The following is a 24,473-nucleotide window of genomic DNA, read 5'->3' on the forward strand; positions in this document are numbered from 1 at the left end:
CGGAACATGGCTAGGCCATAGGACCCCATTCAGAGGAGAAGGCAGACTTTGGGGCCCCCTCTAAATCCATCTTGAAACCACACATCCTGAAGATGTCATTAGGACATGGGAGCCACGTTTTAAAACTATTTAATATATACTTTATAGGTCCTGCAGTTTACTTCCAAAGTTGATTAAAAGATATACAGCTTCTCATAGAAGTCCAGTGGGCTCAGCCTATGGGGAGTAGGGAGTTCCCACAGAGTCCGCCCTAGCTGGGTTCTGGCCCCCTGCAGAAGGCCATGTTCTGCCGATTCTGCCTGTTTTCCTGTCAGTCAAGTGGAGAGGCATGGCCACAATAACCAAGATCCTGCCCGGAAGGAAAGGAGGCTAGCAGGGCTGTGGGTTAATGATTGGTGGATGAGGTCTTAGGATTTTATTATAAACAAGAGGAGGCCAAGGAATCAAACTGGCATTTTCCTTTGTTAATGTTACAAATGAGTCGGAGACAGGGCAGTGAGCAAGGGCTGGAGAGTCAGGGTTACTTATTATTTATACAGCCTAAAGCTGGATTGCCGAAGGAGGCCCATTCTTCTTCCTTGGATTTTATGTTATGGGTTAATAAAAAGGGAAAAGTTTTTTTTTAAGTTTATTTATTTTTGAGGGAGATAGACAGAATGAGAGGGGGGAAAGGCAGAGAGAGAGGGGGACGGAGGACCTGACAATGTAGGCCTTGAGCTCACAAACCTTGAGCTCATGACCTGAGCTGAAGGCAGATGCTTAACCGACTGAGCCACCCAGGCGCCCTGAAAAGGGAAAAGTTTTCTAAAGATGCCTTAATCTGTACTTTATCTCAAACTTTCCTCTTTGTTATTTCCATTAGTATTTGGGCCAGCTTGAGAGGGAGAGCTGATGCTGGCGTCAGCTGGGCCAGTTTGAGAGGATCAAGCCTTGCTTGGTGTCATTTCTGGCTTAGCTGTGGCAGTAGGGGGAGAAGAGGTGAGCTGTAAGACTGACCGCCAACTCAACTCTCTGCTAGCCCTCAGAAGCCCCTCCCCTCTGCTTGCCATATCTAGAGGTACCCCCACAGTAGCACTGGGGTTGTTGGGGGGGGGGGTGGAGGTACGAGGGTAGATATCTCTCCCTGCCTCTCTCTCCCCCTAACACAGGACAGAGTGTTTCCCCCTCCTCTGTGCTCCTGTAGAGCCCTTGGCATTTCTCTTTCCTAGTAACACATACACTTTTCAAAATAGTATTTTCTATCTTTCTATCCCAGTAGACCAGTGGTTCAGTCTAGTCTCAGAACAGCTGTTGTCAAGCTTGAGTGACCACCAGAATTCCCTGGAGGGCTTTTTATTTTTTTTTTCAATGTTTTTTTTTTTTTTTTTTTTTTTTTTTGGGACAGAGAGAGACAGAGCATGAATGGGGGAGGGGCAGAGAGAGAGGGAGACACAGAATCGGAAACAGGCTCCAGGCTCCGAGCCATCAGCCCAGAGCCTGACGCGGGGCTCGAACTCACGGACCGCGAGATCGTGACCTGGCTGAAGTCGGATGCTTAACCGACTGCGCCACCCAGGCGCCCCCCTGGAGGGCTTTTTAAAACACAGATTGCTGAGCCCCACCTGCAGAGTTTCTGATTCAGCTACCAGGTGATGCTGATGCTGCTTGTCTGGGGACCACACTTTGAGAACCACTGTCTACAGCAGTGTTTCTTAACCCTGGATTTACACTGGCATCTCTGAGAGCTTCTAAGTGTGCCCCTGGCCCCAGCCCCTGACATCTGGTTTAACTGGTCTTGGGTGGGATGCAGACACAGGAAGCCTTAAAAAGCTTCCCAGGTGATTCTAATGTGCAGCCAAATTTGAGAAGAGCTGATGAAAAGTTCTTCCCAGATCAAAGGCCTTGAAGTTGGAGCCCCGGCTTTTACTCCCCATCGTCAGGGTAAGATTGCTTTTTTTTTTTTTTAAATTATTGTTTCATTGTGGTAAAATATATATAACATAAGTTTGCCATTAGTGACACTTGGTATATTCACAGTGTGGTGCAACATCGTCACTCTTTAGCTCCAGAACATTTTCATCACCCCAAAAGGAAACCCCATCCTCATTCCCCATTTCCCATCCCCACCCCCAACCCCTGGTAACCACTAATCTACTTTCTGTCTCAATGGATTTGCCTATTCCGTATGTTTCATCTAAGCGGATAGTACAACATGCGGCTTTTCTGTCTGGCATCTTTCACATCGTAGAGTGTTTTCATGGTGCATCCATATTGTAGCATATATCCGTACTTCCTTTTTATAGCTGAATTCTATCGCTTTGTATGGATATACCTTCATTTATTCATTCGTATTGTTGCTTTTTATTGTAGTTTAAATATCTGACTCTGGTTAAATTGCTATTCTGTTGTGTAATAAAGCATCAGTGCCTCTCCTGTGAGGGTTTTAGAAGAAGTGTGACTAGAGTCAGCAGAAAAGGAAGATGGAGAAAATGCAGGCTGCTTTCCCGGGAACAAGAGTCTAGGGGTCAACGAGGCTCTTACTTGAATGAAAAGGGGAACCTTCCATCATCGTGCTAACAAAGGCATGTTCCATACAAGGTGGTGTAGCCGTGTGCCCTCCCACAAGAAGGAAGTTGGTGGGAGGGCAAATTAAGTGGGCAGAGGCTGCCTTTGTGACAGGCTCTTTGGCGAAGAGAGATGTGAAAATGTCTCAGGTGCTCTGAATCATTGGTACAGCCGTCTCCTCTAGCTGACAAGAAGCTGCTCGTCTCCAACGCCACCCCCACCCCTTTGTTAAAAGGGTGAACCTGGGGGTGACAAACCGTGACTGCATTCAGGGTTAGACAGTAGGTGAGGGACAAAAGCGGATATCTAAGTTGAATGTGGCTTTGGCAAAATACTCGGTTGTGGACCTTGGATGTCTGTTTACTAGAACGAGTACTTCCCCTTTAGCTTTTACTGTGATATCTTTCCTCCACTCCTCAGCCAAGCATCTCACAAGAGTTGTCTAAGCTGCTGGCTTCTGCGTCTTCACTTCCCATTCAGACTCCCTGCCCTGCGACTCTGACTTCTGGGTCCATGTGCCACTGAATTCAAATAGACTCTTCAGCCCTCGTTTTTCTTGCAGCCCTTGATCCCAATGCCTCCACCCCCGTTTCTGAAACCTCTCCTCTTCCACTATCTGTAACTCACTGCCCCCTTAATGACAGCTGTCTTATGGTTTTGTTCTTGGCTCTTTCTTTACTTTCACACACGCCTCCGGACTGAGGCCATCCCCTCCCACGGTTTCAACACCACCTCTGCCCTACGCAGTTTCCTCCTGAGCTCCAGACCAGCTGCCTACTGGATGCCCCCTTTCGATGTCCATGGCTCCCTGAAACCAGACATGGCTGGAGAGGAAGGCAGACAGACAAACCATCAAAAAAGAATAACCAAACTTGCCATATTTTCCTCTCTGACCCTCCTCCTTCCAAAACCTCCCTTACTTCCTTCAAGGTTCTCTGTCTCAGCTGATGGTACCACCCACCACACCAAAGCCTGGAATCCCAATCTACCTCTTCCTGTCCTCTCCTTTGGCCCCATTGCTAGGCACAGAGACATAATGATTTTATTTTCAGGTATCTTTTTTAAAGATTTTTTTATTTTGAAAAATCTTAAATGTATGGAAAATTGAAGGTACCACAATGAATTCCTATGTACTCTTCACCTAGAGTCACTAGTTGTTAACATTTTGCCACACCTGCTTTATTACTCGCTCTCTATATACATATATATGCACATTATTATTGTTATGACAGTTCCTCCTCAACCTGTGACAGGATTATGTCCCAGTACACCCATTGTAAGTTGAAAATATCATGTAATTTGAAAATGCACCTAACCTCTCGAACATCTTAGCTCAGCCTCGCCTACCTTTAAAAAAATTTTTTTTTTAACATTTATTTATTTTTGAGACAGAGACAGAGCATGAACGGGGGAGGGTCAGAAAGAGGGAGACACAGAATCTGAAACAGGCTCCAGGCTCTGAGCTGTCAGCACAGAGCCTGACACGGGGCTCAAACTCACAGACCGTGAGATCATGACCTGAGCCGAAGTCGGCCGCCCAACCGACTGAGCCACCCAGGCACCCCACAGCCTCACCTCCCTTAAACATGCTTAAATTAGCCTACAAATGGGCAAAGCATCTAACACAAAGCCTAGTTTATGAGAGAGTGTTGACTATCTCATGTAATTTGTAGAGTGCTGGGCTGAAAGTCAAAGTCAGAGTGCTTGTCTGGATACAGGATGGTTGTAAGTCCCTCAGGTGTGTACCCTCGTGGTGGTGTGACTGCCTGGGAGCTGTAGCCGCCCTACCTGGTGTCACCGAACGGAATCACACCAGGTATCCCTAGCCAAGGAAGAGATCCAAATTCACCATCCCAAGTATGGTTTCTACTAAATGCGTATCACTTTCACACCGTCCTAAAGTGGAAAAATTGTAAGTTGAACCATCACCAGTTGGGGCTATCTTTTGAGAGAAAGTTTTAGACCTCACGCCTTCCTGTACTTAAATACATGTACTTAAATACATGTCTGTCTCCTGAGAACAAGGGCATTGTCCAACATAATCACAATATAACGATCCCAGTCACGAAACTTAACAATTAGTACAGTTACCTAATATACAATCAACATTCAAATTTTTTGTACCCAGTCTCAAAGGATCTTCCCATAGATTGCCTATGGTAACATTAAAATGGAAAGCTACAGGCATTATCTTAACCATGTGATCAAAATTATCACCAGTCGAGAGCCTCCTGATGAAATACATAGATATTCAAGGACACATTATTTCTACGGTATTCATGCCAAAATGGACAACATAATCTCATCAGAAACCCTCAGACAAACTCAAATTGAGAGACCTTCTAGGAGATAACCAGTCTATATGCTTCAGAAATGTCAGAGCATGAAAGGTCTAAAGAGGCATGCAATGAGTTACCTGGATTGACTCCTGTATCAGTAAAAGTGCTATCAAGGACCACATTAAGTTTTTTTTAAACTTGGCCTTCATGTGTTCCCACTGGCACAGCCTTTGTTCAGACCCACAGCTCCATATCTGTCCGCCTCACTGGCCTTGTCTCTCCAGGCTTACCCCACAGCCCTCGCCTCTCCACACTAATTCACACCATTTCTGAACATTACTTTGCTGAAAATTCTTCAGTGGCTCTTCAAGCTTTTAGGATTAATCCCAAGGCCTATACTGCAGCCCTCAAGACCTTTGTGATCCCCCCTTCTCCAGCCTTTGCTTTCCCCACTGCCACCTGTCAAAAATCTGAGGTCCGTGGAGGGGGGACCAAAATTTCAACCAGATTAACAAGTTAGGCTACCACAGTTTCATGGCAAAGACACGAGACTCTTGAGTCAGAGACAAAAGACAGTTTAATACTCAGAGCAGTAGCAGAGTGACATTTGTGTCTGTTTCCCAAGCCCCAATTCCACAGGGTACTACAACGAGGGCCAGGTGACACCTGCACATGCCAACTACTCTGCATCATGGCCAAGCAACTCCAAGTTGGGAAAACCTGCCCAACTTCACCCCCAAGGGAGATACTGTCTTTATCTTACTGGATAGCAAACAAACCTCTCTGCCCTGGAGGGAGACACTGTCTCTGTCTTCTAAAACTATTTGCTACATACACATCCTTGAAATGATTGTCCAGAACAAAAGCCATCAGTGCCTCTGCCCACAGATTTCCTGAAACACAAGAGACCTAGGGAGAACAAGCTCCCAACACCACTCCTCAAACGCTAGTCTGCTGCCACCCTGATTCTCTAACCACGCCACACACTCTTACCTGCTTTTTGGACCTCTCTTGCCTTCAATGGAAAGCCATCCTCATCCCTAAAACACACACCACCCATGCACATAAACATTCACATGCTCTTCTTGCTGTGCTCCTTTGTCTTTCAAGAAACAGCTCCTCAGGCAGCCCTGACAGTCACTCTGCCTCCAAATTGAGGCTTGTTGTCATCCCTCCGTGTCCACAGCTCCAGCACACATTGTCATAGCACTTAATTTGCTCCACTCTAATTGCCTGTTTACATGTCTGCGGGTCCCTTGGCTGTCAACCCATTGAAGGCAAGGGTTGTGTCATGCTTGTCTCTAATCCCAGGACCAGCCCAAAAAGGAATCATTAAGGACTGCTGGCAAGAATAAGTGACTCTGTGAATGAACTGTTATTTTATAGCAGCCAGCAGTTTCTTCCTGTCACTTGAGGTAGAGTAACATCTTGACTCTACCTCAAGAGTCAGATGTACAAACCCTTGAAGCTGGAAGATTGGCATGGGACAAGGGGTGGGGCAGGTGTGGGGTTCATAAGCACCTTCCACATTCTGGGGGAGGAGCCAGAAATTTGTCCACGGGGAGGCCCTCCCCGTGTTGTAGGATGGAGCACTTGGATAAGTCTTCTTAGCTATACACACCTGAGGCCTGGAACTACCCAATGTTGCTATGAAAACGTAACCCTGCTGTAGCCATCCAAATGCTCGTGTTTCAGGCTGAGATGCTAAGCGTTCTGTTTAGTGACCCAATGATACAAACTGGGTGCATCTTTAACAGGTCTCTGTCCTTGCAAAAAACACTGTTTTTCTAAATATGAATTTAGGTGTCCTGAACAGGAACATTGTTGTCCCACTTGTGATGTTATTTCCAAAGTTCAAGTCATTGTGGTCAAAAGGAGTGATATTACCCCTCAGGGGACATTGGCAATGACTAGAGACATTTTTGGAATCCCAACTGGCAGGTGCTACTGACATCTAATGGGTAGAGGCCAGGGATGCTGCTAAATATCCTACAATGCACAGGACAGCCCCGCATGGCAAAGAATTATCCTGCCCAGAATGTCAGCAGTGCAGAGGCTGAGAAGCCCCGGGCTAGTCTATTGTGACTTCCTCTTCTGGGCGGTATGGAAGAAGGACCAGGTCATACAGCGCGGAGGAGGTTTTTCTTGAAGGAATTGAGTGCTCTCACTGTGAATCATCCTGGGGCCACAAAGAGGAATAGAGACCTGGTGTCAGGGAAGAGGGAACACAGTCAGGAGGACTCCAGGCCAGGAGAGCAAGGCCGGTGCCTACCTGGTGGTAGGGGACCCATGGCAAAGGGATGTTTGTTGCCCTCAGGGAGATCTGTAGACTGTAATTGCCTGTGTCATCCCAGGGCCTGAACCAATTTTTTTTTTTTTTTGCTAAATTCCAAGGCCTAATGAATTGTTTTTTAGTGTTAGTGTTTTTTGTTTTTGTTTTTGTTTTTTTATACCATCATATAATGAGCGCTTACTATGTACCAGGTATCACTCTGTATCTGAGGTTGGCCAATATTTTCTGCAAAAGACCAGAGAGTAAAATATCTTAGGATTTGCAGGCTGTACTGTTTCTGTCACAACTACCCGGTCCTTTTGCTCTAGTGCAAAAGCAGTCCTAGCAACTGCGTCAGTGGATGCATGGAGCCGCATGCCAAGAAAGTTTCGGCTACAAAAACAGGCTGCCTTTGGCCCACGGGGCATAGTCTGCCAATCCCCATTCTGTATGCGTAACATCTGTTAATTTAATCTGCGTACGAGCCCTATGACATAGGTACTATACTCTCATTTAATAGAGGAGGTGACTGGTGCACAGAAGTTTGAATAATATGCCCAAAGTCATACTGCCATTGAGTAGCAAGGCTGGGCTCTGACCTTGGCAGTTCATACTGGCCACCATGGCAGCTCCCAGCGCGCTTTATAGGGTACAGAGCCCGGGCATCGGCATTGGTTCCAGGGTGGTTAAGAGGTGACCAGCAGGTAGGCCCTGGGTAACCGTCCAGAGCTAGAGAGGAAGAGCAGCCATGGAGGCATTTGTGACCTTGTAAACATTCCCCAGGGAGTCTGGGAATCATGAAAAGAAGGGATCTGGTAAAAGACAGACTTTCTGCAGTTACCCTGGGTGGAAGCTGAACTAAAGTGAAGGGTGACTGGCCTCGAAACACCGGCCTGATGTTAGCTCAGTCCTTCACTTACCAGCTTTCACAATGAGGAAGTTCTTTCTGATAGCTAACCTACAGCACTCTTGCTGTTACTTAAAGCTACTCCCTCAGTTTTCCTGTCTAGTGAGAAAAGCTGCTTTTTCATGGGTCTCTCCCACCTGAAGACCTCATCCCAGCTACTTCTTACTATCCCCTTTCTGGAGAGGCATGAGGTGCAGCAGGAGGGCTTTGGAGCCCTCAGGCTGAGCTGCCAAGCACAGCTCAGCCACTTACAAGCTGTGTGACCTTGGGCACATGTCATCGATGCCCTGAGCTTCACTCAGAAAATGGAAGTGACAGCACCTCCTCCCATCCCTGTCATGAGGAATAAATGTGGTAGCGTAAGATCAGTGCCTAGATGTGACAGACTCCCAAGACAGGCTGGGCCCTGGGCCATTCTGAGCTAAATTGTCTCAATCCTTTCTCTTGCGGGCCATTTGCCAACCTTTTCAAGCAAGGTCTCCCTTTCGCCTCGCTGGAAAATAAATCCAGGGTTCCCTGTGTGTCTCCGTTTACTTCTAATGAGATATGCATGGTGATGTGGCATTTCGTTTCAGACTGGCTTTTACCTCTGAAATCCTATCATCCCAGATCAAGTGTCACCTTCTCCCTGGTGACTTCTCCAACTCCCAAAGCCAAAAATAAGCAGAGAAATAAACCATTCTTTCCTCCTTCGCTCAACCGATGTTTCCCAAGCATCTTGCCTGGGCTGGGGTCTGTGCATCTGTCCAGGCAGCCCCTATGGGGAGGGTGTCGCTCCCCACAGGCTGTGCAGTTATGTGCTCCTTCTGGGTGACCCTCCTTGAGGCTGGAAATGGCTCCTTGCTCAGCCCCGTACCCTGCAGAGGCCCTAGAACACTGCCCTGCTTGCAGTAGGCTTATGCTAAAAAAAAAAAAAAAAAAAAACTTCTCCAGTGATAATCTTCACGTTAATCTTCACTGGAAAACAAGCGCTTGGCTATTATTACCAACCCAAGAGGCACCTGTGCTTCGGGGGACAGTTATGTGAAAGGAGAACACTAAGTTCCTGCAGTTCTCCATTTCTCTCCAGGGTGTAGTAAGTTTTCGGACCAGGCAGCTTTGCATACTCAGTGTTACTTGCACACCTTCCATACTCAGGGTTGGGACACTCCCTCCTTCATCCTTGCTGACGGACACATTGAAGCATCGCACCCAAAGGTTTATCAAGAGCCGGAGAGGTTCTTGGGTGACTGCCAGAAGGAGGCACAGAGGAGTCACTTGTAAGATTGCACCTGAGGGTCCCTCCAAGCTGAGTGTTTAAACAGACCATGCCTCAGAAACCAGCCTAGAGGCTACGCCAGCTCACAGGCTAGGGGATGGAATTGTGAGCGTGTGTGAGTACAGACGCATCTCAGAAAGCAGATACTCACATGAATATGGATGTGGGCGTGCACGTGTATATGTGCATGTGGGTGCATAGGCACGCCCTCCTTCCTGAGGAACCAGGACAGAGCACAATGGTCAGGCATTCCTCTTCAGTCTTGCCGGCTGCCTCTAGCCCTGCAGTGTGCCGTGCTCACACGACACTTGCTCACCAGGTGCTCCTTCTGCCCCTGCCACCCAGCCCTCTCACTTGATCTGCTTTTCTGACCTGCTTCCTCACCTCAATTCGTCCTCTACTCCCTACTCTTCCTCCCAACGCTGATCCTTCTGATTCCAATGACCACATTCCTTTAGCTGCCCTTCCTCTTCCTAAGAATCTGAGAAGGGTATTGATTCAGGAATGCCCCCAGAGGAACCCCGACAACAGTAACAGCCGTGTGTTGCCAATGGTAACGATGGCGGGTAGGGGGGATCTATTGATTTTTTTTCCTACCAACCACACTGGTCCTTGATCTACTTTACCATGAGTGTGGCACATGGAACCTTATCAGATATTTATCTCTGTCAAAACGTATTGTGTTTTCTTTAACCACTAAGCCTTTTATCCTGACGAGGGGAAGAAAAGCACGTTAATTTGGCATAATTTGTTCCTGGCAAATCTACATTATTTACTTTAAAAAAAAAAATCACTGCCTTTCCTCAAGGGCTTTTACACAATGTCATGATGTGCAGTGTAGGGCATGCAACACCTGGTATAAAATAAACATCCGCAAAATGACCGGGAAAGTGCATGCAACGGGAACCGGGAGACACAAGTTCTGGTCCTCGCTCGGTGCCTCCTGCTCTGTTTGGGCCACTGTGGAACGGTGAGTTTCCCCTGCCTCATTTGTAAGTGGGGGTGGGGTTTGGCTACATCAGTGTCCTATGCACACACACACACACCCCAGGGTCCCACGTAGGCAATATGGCAGTCTGCATGCCAATTTGAACAGAGACAGGCACTCATCCACAATCAGACTTCACCGTGTCTACATTTCTGTTAGGTGTCTACATTTCCAGCTGATTTATATCAACAGGTCATTACCCCTATTCCCCCTCCCTTGGTTCAGACCCCTAAGCCCCTCTCCCACATCCCTCTGGCCTCCCTTTCTCCAGTGTTCGCACTCCATTCACTCTCTACCCTGCAGCTGAGATGATCCTTCTAAACTGCTCATCTGATCACCTCAGGTTTGTACTTGGAATGCTCCAGCAGTCCCTGCTGCCTCCAGAATGAGGTCCTAACTCCTCAGCTGGCTCACACTCGTCACACTCTGGCCCTGGCCTGCCTCCCCAGCCCCAGTCCCCCTCATCAAGGTTCTTGGGTGGTCCCCAGAACATACCAGCCTAGGTGGTCATTGCATAGTTTGTCCCTTGGCCCCCAGTGCCCTTTCATGCCCTGCCCTTTGTCTGGCTTGCTCTTATCTGTCCTCCAGATCTCAGATTAGATATCACCTCCTCTAGGAAAGCTTTCTCTAGTCCTTTCCCCCAAACCCTAGGTGAGGTCTCTTCCATGCTTCATCTCTCTGTATTGTAAGGCCCTGTCTAATTCACTGTCTCCTCCCAGATTCATAGTTCCACAGTGGTAGAGACCATGCCTTACTCGTCATTCTTTAGCATCTAGTCCAATACTCGGCACTTAGTATTCACTCAATATTTGTGGAGTGAATATGAACCAATTATCTTGGGCTAACTGAAAACTCTGATTGGTTTTTATGTGCATCTTTGATTAATAACAAAGGAGAAAGATTATTTCATTAATGTATTAATTTGTTAAAACAAATCTTTTAAGCAGTGGTGTCCATGGAGGGGGCAGAATAAAAAAGAGTGGTAGAAATCTAGAGTATCTCTACTATAAGGTCCCTTCTAGCTAAAAATTCCAGAAAGCTATTTGTTGTAACCTTTTGGCTCAGGACCAGGAAAAATATCTAGAAACCAGAAGGGTAATATAAGGAAGAATCTTTAGATTTGCAGGTCATAGAAGAATAGACAGTTACTCAAGTCGGAGCCACCAATTTGCCTCTGGGCTTCCTGGTGGCCAAAGCCAAAAGGGAAACAGTCATTTGCATGACTGCTACAAAATGTCTTTGGGGGGGAAAAAAGTTTTTGTTCAACAACCTTCAGAGTCACCTTTTCTCACTTCTCCACTCCTCGTCCACCTCCCAGAAGGTGGAACACCCAGGAATGGCCGCTGCTACGACAGCACTAGGCACCATTTGCCAATGTCCTTGTTCCCTGCTTTAAGTAAATCTCACTTTGAACATAAGGAGCCTTTCCAGAGTGATCAGCCCCTGGAAGGTGGGGGCTGCCTGAACCTTGCCCTGACTGTGCTGGTGTCTGGACGGGTCTCATCCAGTTCACCCAGGAGTCACCCAACTGATCTAGTCACCAGTTAATGATTGCAAAACCATTTAAAAAGTTAAGATGATTTAAACAAACCATTCCGAATTACACCAGTTCTGAGTCAGCCTTTATAGGCAGAAGGAGGTGCAGCTGGCGTTTCTTCCTTCCTGGTTGGCATAAAATCGAGTGCTTGTGAGGAAATCGGGGAGCTTGCTTCTTAAAGAAACACTTTGGTAAAAAAAAAAAAAAAAAGCTCCTAAATTACTTTGTTTATGAGTACGTGTAATATTATCAAACAGAAAGCATACATGAACCGAAAATTGGAAAACGTTATAGTTTAAAGTCAAATATGATGACCCATCATTCCCGTATGCTGTGTTGGGCAGTGTGCGTACCAGCCATTATTTTTACACTTTTTTGCCCCCACTGTTTTCACTATTGAGTTATCAAAAGTAGTCATTTCAGCTCCTTTCCTCGTGTTCTTAGCATGTAACAGGGTGCTTCTCAGTGAGTGTTTGTGGAACAACTAGCATATTTCATTGCTTCCAGACACCATTGATGGTATGTCCCTATTTCAGAGATGCTAAAATGTGGGGGAAATGTGCATCTGAGAGTCAAGCCATTATGGTCTTTGTCCAAGGCAGGCACTTGGCCACATGGGGTGGCCCCTGGAAGTCTGGCTGTGCTTCTGGGCTTCTGTACCCTTCACCCCTGTGGGTGCCGCTGCATAGGACGGTAACAGAGCAGGAAGGAAGGCCCTCCCGCCCAGGGGATTGCAGAAACGGTCCCGGATCCATTCTCTTCCTCCCGGAAAACCAGACTTTCCAGTCCCTGCCTAGAGCCTCCTTTACACACCTGCTTTGAATTCAGCCTTGTTTTTGCTTTAAATCTTCCTTTGAGCCAGTTTACCCCAGAGGTTCCTCTCCGTTCAGTGCTGAGGCTGGGCTGCCAAGGGCTTTCACCAGCTCTGGGGGGCCCTGTTCTGCCCTCACCAGGAGGCCTGGGGCACAGGGCAGGAGGCGCAAGTCTGAGCACCGCAGGAGGCCTGATGGGGCCCCTGAGGAGACCTGCTCCTAGCTCCAGTCAGTCAGCCAGCTCTCACCCTGCAGTCCCAAAGCTTGACTCTGCCTCAGGTGGGTGAGGGTTTCTGCCTGGGGCTGGGCTTACTTAGCTCACAATCCTCACAGCCCAGCCTCAGGTTTCTGCCCAGGTTCAGACCTCCACCCTGGCATCCTAAATCGAGGATCAGCCTTGGCGCTTCCCAGGGGCTGGGTCGGGAGGCCAAGGAAGCTGCAGTGACTTCAGCTGTCTGGCTGAGGTGGCTGAGGTGGCTATGGCTGTGGAGCCAGGTATCTGGTCCCTAGAGGCCAGAAAAGCACCGGGGAGATGACGTCTGACTTCTCCCTGGCCTAATGGACAGAGCTAGAAGGAACATTCTGGCCTGTGAGGAGCTTGTGTTTTTTGCCCGGTCCCTTTCTTTCTCACAAAGGAAATGTCCATTTGCTCATACAAAAGGAGTACCTCCTTGCTATTAAAAGCTCAGGCAATTCAGAAAAGCACGGAAGAAGCAACCCCCTCCCAACCCACTTCACGTCTGTTTGGTGCGATAGGGTTTACAAGGCATTTTCCCACATATTAGCCAATGTAATTCCACTCTGTGGGGTGGAGGGAAAGAAAATGGTGATTAGCTGTATTAGGGGCTCACTATGTGCCAGGCTCCACTAGGCTCTTTCCACACGTGATCTTACTCAGTCCTCCATGAAGCAGACCCGTGCTTCTCAGACACCAGTGGGCCTCAGGATCCTCGGGTGGGCTTCCCCAAATAGATGGCTGGGTCCAGCCCCAGTTTTTTAATTTGTAGGCAGATCTGGGACGGGCCTGAGGTTTTGCGTTTCTAACAAAATCAAACACGGTGCTTTTGTTACTGCCACAGAACCGGAGCTGAAGAGGTTGCTGTTTCCTCCCAGCCTCCTTCATGTGTTCCTCTTCTAGTTCTTTCTTAGTGTTGGGAAGGGCATCGCGAGTCCCAGGTGACGGTGATGCTACTGATCTGAGAACCACGGAGTAGACGCTATTACTCCCATTCGGTAGTTGAAAAAAACTGAAGTTCAGAGAGGTTAAGTTCCTTCCCTAAGGCCATTCAGCCAGAAAGCGGCCCAGCAGATATTCATGGAGGTCTGCCTGGGTCTGGGTTCCATACACTTTCCACTTCTTCCTCCTGGTTTTCTGCCTCCCCCACTCCCGAGCCACTACACCTGCCTTTAGGAACTAATCCTGGCTTCTCTATGGTACTACCCAGCTGGTAAGGCCAGCCATGAACACTAAAATGCAGGCATTTTGGTAGCTACAGGCCAGGATCCCTCCGAACACACAAACCTCAATTCCACAGCTCAGAAGAGATGAGAAATAAGTATGAGTAGGCAGACCATACCACATCCTAACAGACCCTGGATGTCACAACCTCAGTTCGAAGTAACTGGAACAACAGCACAGATTTCATAAATGATAGTGGGTTGGATTGCTAGCCTCAAGGGAAATCCCTAAGGCGTAGGGCTGGGGATTCAGTTCCCTGGTATGAGAAACATGTTCCAGCCTTTTCCTGCTGTCTCTCCTCACAGTGCTCTGTGCCTCTTGGCATTCACCCTCAGGACAGCAAATGGAATCGGGGGCGGGGCGGGGGGGGGAGTCACTGGGGTGTTTGGAGTTGGTTGGGCCTCTTACCTTTGGTAAAGACAAGAGCTATTTTTTTTTTTTTTTAGTTTATTCATTTATTTTGAGAGAGAGGGAGACAGAAAGAGCAGAGGAGGGGCAGGGAGAAAGGGAGAGGGAGAGAATCCCAAGCAGGCTCCAAGCTCAGCACAGAGCCCAACATGGGGCTTGAACTCATGAGCACGAGCTCATGACCTGAGCCAAAACCAAGAGTCAGACGCTTAACCAACGGAGCCACCCAGGAGTCCTAAGACAAGATCTGTTCTTAACTAATTGCACGTGCTTCCTACCTGTGTTTTAAGTTCTCCCTTTAGCTCTTAGTCTGCTTCCCATACTACATTTGAGAGTGAGGTCACAAGTTGCCTTTATCTGTACTAAAGAATAGAAAGTGAAGAGTTTTTCCCCCAACCTCCCCCTTGTTTCGTATCTAGCCTGTAGAGTTTGGGAAGGCCTTGGGAAGGATGTCATGTGTCAGGGAAAGCTTGTTTGTGGCAATTTAGTGTTCCAGAAGATTCGGGACAGAAGGTGGGTGGAGCCCAGAGTCGGGAAAACCAGAGAGGTTTGCCCCGTGAAGGATCCCTGCCTGATTCCCAAGGAAAATCCTTTAAGACAGGGTATCTATTGTCTGGGACCAAGGGGAGCAGCATGAGGAATGCAGTGACAGGGCCTGGATCACACGGAGTCCTGCCAGAGTCCAGGGCCTTCTGGCCACATGGCAGAGACGCTGGGCAGGAGGGCCTGTGAGGGGCTGCAGCCCACTGCCCGGTGCCCCCAGGCCACGCCACCGTCGTTCCAGAGTTCCCTGCACCAGGATGGTGGGGCTGACCCGGCGGATGTCCTGCAGGGCCCCGACTCCGGGAGAGTGGAACACCCGCCCCATGTTCCCCATCCAGCCCATCTCCTTTGAAGGCTTATCTTTTATCTCCCAAATCTCTAGCAGATGATGGTATCTGTTTCTGAGCCAGCTCACATCTAAGGAGCACCGTAGCAATGACTGCTATGCTCAGGGATGGGGCACGGCACCCGTTCTCTGCTCATCTGACGTGTCCTTAGGTCATTAGTTCCAACACACTCATCCTTTTTGGCTGCTCTGTCGTTTTGAACACACTAAGGGGTCTGGGGGGCGTTTTTGTGGGGGGAGAAGTAAAAAAAAAACTTCCAGGGTAAGGATGACTCTTCCAGCCAGCTGGAATTGGTTGACTCTTTTATTGAATATAACACACGTACAGAACAGTGCATGGAGCATCCGTGAACAGCTTGATGAATTCTCCCCCCTCTGAGCACAGCACCCACACCAAGGAACTAACCGTGACCAGCACCCTCCTGGTGCCTCCTTCCAGTCACCTCCACCCCATGAGGGCCCCGGCTACCCTGACCTCCGTCAGCAGACAGTGACTTGAGCGGGCTGGCGTTTATCTCCCGCTCACAGGACAACCTGACTGGAAGTGCCCTCCAGTCCAGAGTCGGCGGAGCTTCCCGGGCTCAGCAGGATTGATCTGGGACTGACGAGCGGTGGGGAGGGCCTGCTCGGCAGCTCCAAACCCCGCTGACGCACCCAGCTGCTGCCCCAGCCACCCCAGAGGGGTGCACAGGACCGGGGGCGGGGGGGCCATCTTGCCTATCAGAGGGTTCTCCTGTCTCCAGGCGGGCCGTCCAGGAGCTCAGCCTGGTGACTTTGTGGAGGGGGAGGGGGGAAGAGCTCTCTTTCCATGTGCTTCTAGAAGTCCTACCCTGTGTTCCAGGCCTTGGGAGGTCCCTGGTTCAGGATGACTCACCCGCATTTACGTGCAGAGTAGCTGAGGTCTGCAGCCTGGGAAAACTAGCACGTGGCATTTGGTTGGACTCGCCTCATTCAGGGCAGCCCTCACTGTTTGGAAACCATTTCCCCCGAGCGCCTGTGCCAGGCCCTCTGTTTCGCCAGGTGACGCTGAGCACAGGTGCCCGCTGCCAGCCTGGACCTGTCCCTAGCCATCCTTCATTCGTCCTCCTTCACTGGCCCCCACTGAGGGCTGACTCCACATCACGTGTACTCATGTCACTAACAGGAAGCCAGATCTGTCTTTGTGCTCACCCCACGAATGTCACGCACCATTAGACTCTGCCCTCTGCTTCCTCAGCAGGGGGCTGCTACAGAGGTGCCGGCCAGAGCCCGTGGTCAGGAAGAAACGCTTCTGCACCACTCCTGACGCCCCCCCCCACCCCACACTGACCCTCCCGAGGAGCCCTGGGGCCCAGACTCTGTGGGTTCTTCCTTTGTCACGTCCCTTGCCCTGCCCTTTCCTTCCCTCTTCAGCCCCTACCACCACATGACTCTCCCTAAAACACAGACTACTCCCGGCCCTGCCCCTCCATCTATGGAAAAAGTGGGAAAGCTTCGCCCTGCCCCTGCCTGTCTCCCCTGTTCAATCCAACCTATCTTTCCAAACTTAGAGTTAATCACTCCCCTATAACTCTTTTTTTTTAAATATTTGTTTATTTATTTTGAGAGAGAGAGAGAGAGAGAGAGAGAGAGTGTGTGTGTGTGTGTGCGCGCAAGAGGCAGAGAGACAGAGGGAGACAGAGAATCCCAAGCAGGCTCCTTACTGTCAGTGCAGAGCCCAGGGTGGGCGGGGCCTGGATCCCCTGAACCATGAGCTCATGACCTGAGCCGAAATCCAGTCAGATGCTTAACCAACTGAGCCACAGATGCCCCAACTCTTTCTGTACTTGTTGCCCCTCAAATACCACCTTATTTCTTGCCTCCACTCATGTGATCCCATCATCATCTTGGCCAACACCACTTCTCTGAATCCACCACCACACTGAATCCTCTCCATCCTCCACGGCCCAGGTGAAAGCCCTTCTCCTCCAGGAAGCCTTCCTTGACCATCCAGCCCTAACCCTCTCTATCCTCCTCTGAACCATCAGAGCACCGAGCCATTTATTACCTGTCATTATCTATTTAGCTTTGAACTGTGAGCTTAAAGTATTTCCAGGTACAGACCACAGCCCACCCTTCTGATCACCCACGCACTCCGCAGTGTGCCTTGCACACAGCAGATACATAAGGGATGTTAGTAATGATGGAGCCATGCAGTGCTAGGACCAAGGGGACCTTGACCTGTAGGATCATTGGTTAATTAGCTCAGTGACTTTGCTGTGCCTCCTGGGTTAACAAACATCCAGAGGCTAGCTTTTGCAAATCTAAGGCAGACCTTTTTTGGATTCTGCTTACGCTGTCGAGATCAACTCCTCTGCCTGTCACCACTCCTCCTGTGCCAGTGAGGCAGTCCCAGCCTCCTCACTATAACAGTCCATCTTCCCCATTGCTTGTGACCGTCCCTAACAAGACATTATTAACATTCCTGTGCTTGTCAGTGGACCTGCTACTTGGCCTCCATTCCCACCCCAGCTGACGACCAAATTTCCAGTTCATTGCGACACAGCAGCTGGGCTGATTTCAGGCTGCTAACCTTGCAGGCCCGCCAGAAGTGGCTAATGTCATTCTTGAGCCAATCCCACAGAAACCCCATTGCTTACTCGATGTCCCTCTCTCTCCTCATGCACGAGGCAGGCATCCCTCTTCACGAAGGACTGTCACTACCCCTGAACTATGCTTGTTTACAAACATGGCAACAAGAAGTTAATCCTAGGCACACTGACAGCTTAACTCCTGGGGCCTGAGCCAAACTTCCAGAAAGGAGCCCTTTGTTCTTTGTTTTTTGGAGAATAAATGTCCTCCAGAGGAGAAGGTCTCTCTCCTAGCCAAGGCCCTTGCAGTCTGGAGGTAACCCGGGCACATTCACCTGGGAGGTTTGGTAGAAATCCTTGCAGGAAGCTGGAAACCTTAACGCTGGGATTCACAGTTTACGTGCACAGAGCAGGCTCCTGGGCTTGGAGAAAGTGCTGCGTGGAACCTGGGTGGAACCGTCCTTTACAGAAGCCTGGGTACCCCCTTTTAATGATAGCAGAGTTGCTCTTCTCAACCCCCACCGTCACCTCCACAGATCGTGGAGTTTCTGGCTTTCTCATTAAATACAGCCATCTCCTCAAAAATAAAAAAGTATGCAAGATCTCTACTTACCAAAATAGCTCCACTTGGATCCTGCAAAGAACAAAACAAGGCAAAGTAAGTGCAACTGAACTTGAGCAAGCTAGAGAAAACTACAGATTTTATTTTGAAATGGGTGCGGTCACAAAGGAGGTGGACACCCAGGCGTAAAACGTCATTGGAGTCGGTGTCAGAACAACCGGTTCCCAGAGTCACCGTGCTCCAGAGGGAGGCACAAGGCCATGGGTTCGGGCTGGGGCTCCAGGATCAGGGAGGGGGCTTCTTGATTAGAAGCCTCCCAGATCTTAAGCCAAATTTTATTTTTCGGAATACGTAATAAAATTCACAAGGCTCAAAACCCAAAAGCTCCCGAAAGGTACCAGTGAAAGTTCCTCCTCCCACCCGCTCTCCCTGCTTCCATTAGAGACAGCCAGTTTTATAGTTGATGAGAACATTTTCACGGTCTGACTACGCACACACATGTAATCACATTCTTTCTCCCCCTTTGCACACAAACGTCCGCATACTGGAAACGGGGGTCTGCATCTTGCTCCTTCCCACTGAACAGCATACCCTGGAGAGCAGTTCACCTCCGTGCATAAAGAGGAGAAAAGTCATCTCAAAAGGCATGTTCTTCGTGGAGGAAGCTGCCACCCTCACCTGCGTTAGAAGGCCAGGGGCGGTAAGAACGTGGAGAAGTTCTGCCGGGAATATAATGGAAGCCGCCTACCCCCTCCCGCTCCACGCCCTTCACAGGTAGAAGTCCTCTGTTCCCACGTCAAAACACAGTTTGGGAAAAGAGGCTGCTGGGCGGCACTTTTAGTACCCCGCCTGACACCTCCCTCGTCACCTCCAGAAGGACACAGAGACCCTGAATCGAGACTCAGGGTGTCTCAGGGGACACCGCCAGGGAGAGGGACTCTCTAAATCCTAAGTGCCTCTCCTGGCTTCTCTGGAGGCCTCCATCATTCTGGGCCCACGGGGTACAGTCGGAAGAAGTTCTCACGTCTCCTTTTTCTCCTGGGAATTGATTTGCAGTAAAGCTTTAACTGACCAGCAATCTGCTCACTTAGCACAAGTGGGCATTTTCTACTCAAGCCAATGGTGATTTTGAAAAGCTAAAAGAGTTTTTTAAAAAAGGGAGGGTGCGCTTGGGTGGCACATTTGGTTAAATGTCCGACTCTTGAGCTCGGCTCAGGGCACGACTTCACAGTTTGTGAGTTCGAGTCCCGCATCAGGCTCTCTGCTGTCGGCACGGAGCCTGCTTTGGATGCTTTGTCTCCCCCTCTCTCTGTCCCTCTCTTGTTCATTCTCTCCCTTCCCCCTCTCTCAAAATAAATAAACTTAAAAAAAACTTTGGAAATCATTGAGTCTCCTTCTCAATCTGTAGTGTGGGAAAGAAGGGGGTGTTCAGATCTCTTAGACTATCTGATGAGTACCTAAGGACCTCTTCCCCAAAAAATGCCTGTAGGCTTGGACACACAAGATTTCACATACAGGTAATTTCCAGAGGTCCACAGACCCTCTAAAACCTGCTCTGGACCCCATAGGAGTTAACAGTCCCAAGATTAACCTTCCCTGAATTAGCAGTTAGATGAAGACATTCAGAACCATGGGGAAACCGAACTTGTACACTACCCCAAAGTGTACCGCTGGACCTTTTACTGAAACAACACTGCAAAGGAACAAAGGAGGCATTGCCGTGGAACCAAGCTACAGAAGACCTCAACCCTCTTTGCTGAATATTCTCCTTCAGCGGTTTTGCCTGAGGGGTTCATTATTAAAATGCAATCATGGATTTCAGAGACAGAAGAAATCAGACTGCCACTTAGGCTGGGCAGCGCACTTGGAAGCTCAGGATCTAGAAGCTCACAAGTCATCGGGGAGTTTATCCTCGCCACTAACCCGGAGAGACGGGCCACTGCGGTGAGCCTGGAGACCACCAGAAACACAGCTGCTGCCCGTGAGCAGTCCTGCCTTGTCCACAAGTTGAATTGCACCTGCCCCAAATCAAATCATAGCCTCAGTCTTCCGCACCTTCCGCTGTCCTCCCCAAAGCCGGCCACGCTGGGGTTTTCCCTACTGTTGTAGCTCTTCTTCTGATGAGGCATCTGTGTGATACTTTGGAAAGCTCAGGGACCAGTGGTATAGAGTGGACATCTGGGACCGTAAAGCCTCGCAGGACCAAGGACTCGGTCTTTAAAAAGCAGCGGCATCCAGAGTGTGTGTGTGTGTGTGTGTGTATGTTTGCTTTATCTGCAAGTAGCACCTCCTGGTTCCTCGCCTCTAGCTTTAGGGGCAGGAGTCTTTTTTTTTTTTTTTTTTAATGTTTATTTTTTTTGAGAGAGAGAGAGACAGAGTACTAGCTGGGGGTGGGGGGGAGGGGGTGGGGGTGCCGAGAGAGAGGAAGACACAGAATCCGAAGCAGGCTCCAGGCTCCGAGCTGTCAGCACAGAGCCTGACTCGGGCCTCAAACTCACGAACCACGAGATTATGACCTGAGTTGAAGTTGGACGCTTAACCAACTTAGCCACCGAGGTACCCCTAGAGGCAGGAGTCTTTTTTTTTTTTTTTTTTTAATTTTTTTTTTCAATGTTTATTTATTTTTTGGGACAGAGAGAGACAGAGCATGAATGGGGGAGGGGCAGAGAGAGAGGGAGACACAGAATCGGAAACAGGCTCCAGGCTCTGAGCCATCAGCCCAGAGCCTGACGCGGGGCTCGAACTCACGGACCGCGAGGTCGTGACCTGGCTGAAGTCGGACGCTTAACCGACTGCGCCACCCAGGCGCCCCTAAGGCAGGAGTCTTAACAGACTCACCTGACCATACACAGGAGGCAGGCCAGGCCAAGGCTCCTTCAGCCACATTTCAGAGGCTTCCTGAGGGAGCAGGCTCTTCCAGAAGGAAAATTTTCCCCTTCCTGGAAAGGTGATCTTTTCTGTTAGATGTTGGAGGCTCAGCTCAGTGCCTGTTAGAACCTGCAGGCCTACTCTGTACTGGGCAGGGAGAATGCCCTGAGGGCTCACTGAGGAAGTAGTGTGGATAAGGATCCAGGCCAAGGGTTCAGGGCCCGCCTGCTCCCTGTCCTGGGTGTTAGAACCTTCTCTGAGTAACTGTTGTCGGGGAGGCCAGAGACTGTCTAGCTCTCCATACCAGGTTCAGACAGAGCAGGCTCTGCAGAATTCATTGAAATGGTCCCCCACAGCAACTAAAAATTCCAAGGTTTTCTCCAGAAGACACTTGACCTCACTTTATTACATTCCCTCCTTCCCGACTCAAGTCATTTTTTTCAGACATTCACCAGTGCCAAATGCTGGAAGTTTAAGTGCTCCAGGGGGAGGGCAGACCACACTCCGACCTCTTTACCTAGCTTCACCCCCCTCCATTCCCAACCTTGGGTTAATACTGACACTCTACATCTCAGTGACGTTTGCTTTGACCTTGTCCCCCACGACAGTTAAACAGCCAAGAAACCTGCATGAGGAATAGCAGAATAAAACCCGTGTTCTTCAACTCTGGGGGGTAGGCAGGCCGGCTACTCAGTGTGGGGTGAAAGTGAATTTTTTTACTGCAAGCTTCCCCCGCCCCAACTTGGAGAATGGGGAGGGAAGCAAGGCAAAGGAGGAGGGAAAGGAAAGGAAGAGGGAGGGCAGGGAGACAGGGGAAGAGACAGCAGGGAGGAGGAGCTGCCCCAGAGTGAGGGGAGTAACAGGCTTTCTGGAAGGCGAGCCAATAAATGACTGGTTCTCTCCCGTCTTGAGCAGCTTGGAACTACAAGGGAGATTTCTAGCAAAACTTCAGGTCTTGGTGCAGCTTTCTTGAGAGAGGAATACATGTCAAAGTCTGCAACTGTAAAAATTAATTTCCACTTTTAAATAACCCCTTTCTCCCACCCACCTTCTATTTCTCCTGGGCCAGATAGGGGAAATAATATCAAGCCTATCTTGCCAGCCAGCGGATTTGAGTTGAATTAAGAGTAATGCCAAAGCTGCAACAGGTCAGCTCCCTAGACCTTCCTCCTGCCCTGCCCCACGGGTACAGTGACCTCCAGGAGAGGAGGAGGGTTGGAGCTTGCACACTACAGAGGAGGTCCAATGTCCCACGACCACTGGCTAGTAGGGGAGGATCCATTTCCAGCCATCATAGTCACTTTCAGGCCTCCTACAAATGTTTCACCCTAATCTCGGTCCAGGAACCAGACACTTACAGATGCCCCTACAACTTGGGACAGACTCTGTCAAGGGCAGGAGCCACCATCAGTTAGTCCACCCAGAAGTTTCCACAAATGTCACCATCTACCCTCAAGAAAAGTGCTCACCCGGCAACTGGAGAGGCAGGGGACAGGTTGGAGTCCTGCTGTTTGTTCCTAAGGATGAACTAACCTTGACCTTGGCTGCTCACCCAAACTCACTGCCTTGACCTGAGCCTGCAGTTCAGGTCCTCCCCATCTCCTGTCATCCCATTGGGCACCCTCAGCCTCCAGCCCTTCGGGGTTAAGGGCCCTAATTACACTCAGAAATGAGGTGTGTATGCTCTCCTGAGTGCACACACACTTCCGTTCAGGATAGTGGAGCCCTTCTGGAGAAAAACAGTGATTAAGGATGGGATGCATCATCCCTTAGACTTGGAGGTAAAACGTCATGGTAGAGAGTCTCTCCTCCAAAGAAAAGCATCCTCCACTGTGGAAGGTTCTGCAACTGGGGCGCGGCAAACCCCTCCCGGTAACCACGCAGCCCAGAAGGCCACACTCACTTCTCTGCCATCTACACGTGCACCGAGGCACAGTACCTTAAATCCCGGTTCCCTTCCTCCTCCCTTCAGCAAGTTCCCAAGCCGCCCCTGCCGAGCTGGCGGGAGCTCAAAGAACACACAAAACATCTTTCAATCCGAAGACGACGTGCTTCCCTCAACCGCAACAGGTCGTGCCTCCCAGAAGAAAACGAATTTCCCAAAACGCATTTTCTAGATTGTCTAAAAAAACACGCGTTTGAAAGTATGCGTGACCTTCCCGGCTCCCCGGAATGATTTTGCTTTAGCATGAGAGAGAGAGAGAGCCCCGCAGGAAACCCTCCGTCCAGGTGTAGCTGAGCTCCTGGACCGGGAGGAAAGAAGAGGCAGGCGCTTTACCGTGGAGCGGGGCCGAGGCGGCTGGCTGTTCGTTTAAGCACAGGAGCAGGAGGACGGCGGCGGCGTGCAGGCTGCGGGGCATCGCTGGCTGTCGGGGCGCGGCGGGGGCGCAGCCTGGGCTCCCGCTCCGTCCCCTCCCGGGCTCTCCGCGCTGGGAACCGCGTGCGCGAAGCCCCGCCGCCTTGCGAGCACGTCTGCTCTTCGGGCTTCGGGCTCCGGGCTCCCCGCGGGCTGCTTTTAAGGAGCGACTCAGCCCCAAACACATGATGTCATCGTGCGGGGGGGGGGGGGGGGGGATGGGAGAACGCCCTGCCTACGGGAGGTCTGGTGCCCGGGGCTGCGAGGTGAGTTGTAGCCTGACTCGAGCCGCTCTCCGCGGGGCAGCGCTGACCCGCGAATCCAGGGCTCGTTGGGAGCAGCGGGCAGGTGTGGGTCGAGAGCCGCCTGCCTCGGCCCCGCCAGGACGGGTGCGGCTGGGGACTGGCTCCACTGGTCACCGCCTTGATCTGTGGCTGCCCTTAAGTGAGAAGCGCCTTGAGTATAATGCCATAAAGACAAGTGCCTCCTTCGGGACGCCCAGTTGCGTGCCTGCCTGGACCGGGCACACATCAGAGACTGGAAAGGACAGCAAAGGGGCTGCACTCCAATTCAGAATTTCCGCAGGTTGTGCAGTGCAGCCTTGCTTTTGAATTTGCACACAAAGAAATTAATTAATTAAGAATAGGTAAATAGGGGAGGCAGTGAACAGCTTTAGGAAGCAATTAGACTTTCCCTAGTAACGTGTTAAGTAGACAAGGCTCATATTCGTGTTCGTAGTACCAATCCGTTCTCTACGAAGCTGGGGGGCGGGGTGTCCCTTCTGT

The 24,473-nt window shown here is 50.0% G+C and overlaps 2 protein-coding genes across 7 annotated transcripts in view; one reads left to right on the plus strand and one right to left on the minus strand.

The window, feature by feature from the left end:
- Positions 1-23,824, minus strand: part of CA12 (carbonic anhydrase 12) — a 51,550-nt gene extending 27,726 nt beyond the window's left edge. For all 6 annotated transcript variants that reach the window (XM_086710874.1, XM_086710873.1, XM_086710872.1 and 3 more), the window contains exons 1-2: positions 23,611-23,824; positions 18,516-18,536 (exon numbers count right to left, since the gene is read on the minus strand). In XM_086710874.1, coding sequence (XP_086567000.1) covers positions 18,516-18,536; positions 23,611-23,692 — 103 coding nt within the window. In that variant the 5' untranslated portion in view covers positions 23,693-23,824. The remainder of the gene's footprint in view (positions 1-18,515; positions 18,537-23,610) is intronic.
- The window catches only part of APH1B (aph-1B gamma-secretase subunit), a 140,373-nt gene that overhangs the window by 86,750 nt on the left and 29,150 nt on the right, over positions 1-24,473 (plus strand). The gene's annotated exons all lie outside the window — the stretch shown is intronic.

Source organism: Puma concolor, chromosome B3 (assembly GCF_028749965.1).
Source record: "Puma concolor isolate L17-30 chromosome B3, mPumCon1.1.hap2, whole genome shotgun sequence".
Classification (NCBI taxonomy): Eukaryota; Metazoa; Chordata; class Mammalia; order Carnivora; family Felidae; genus Puma; species Puma concolor.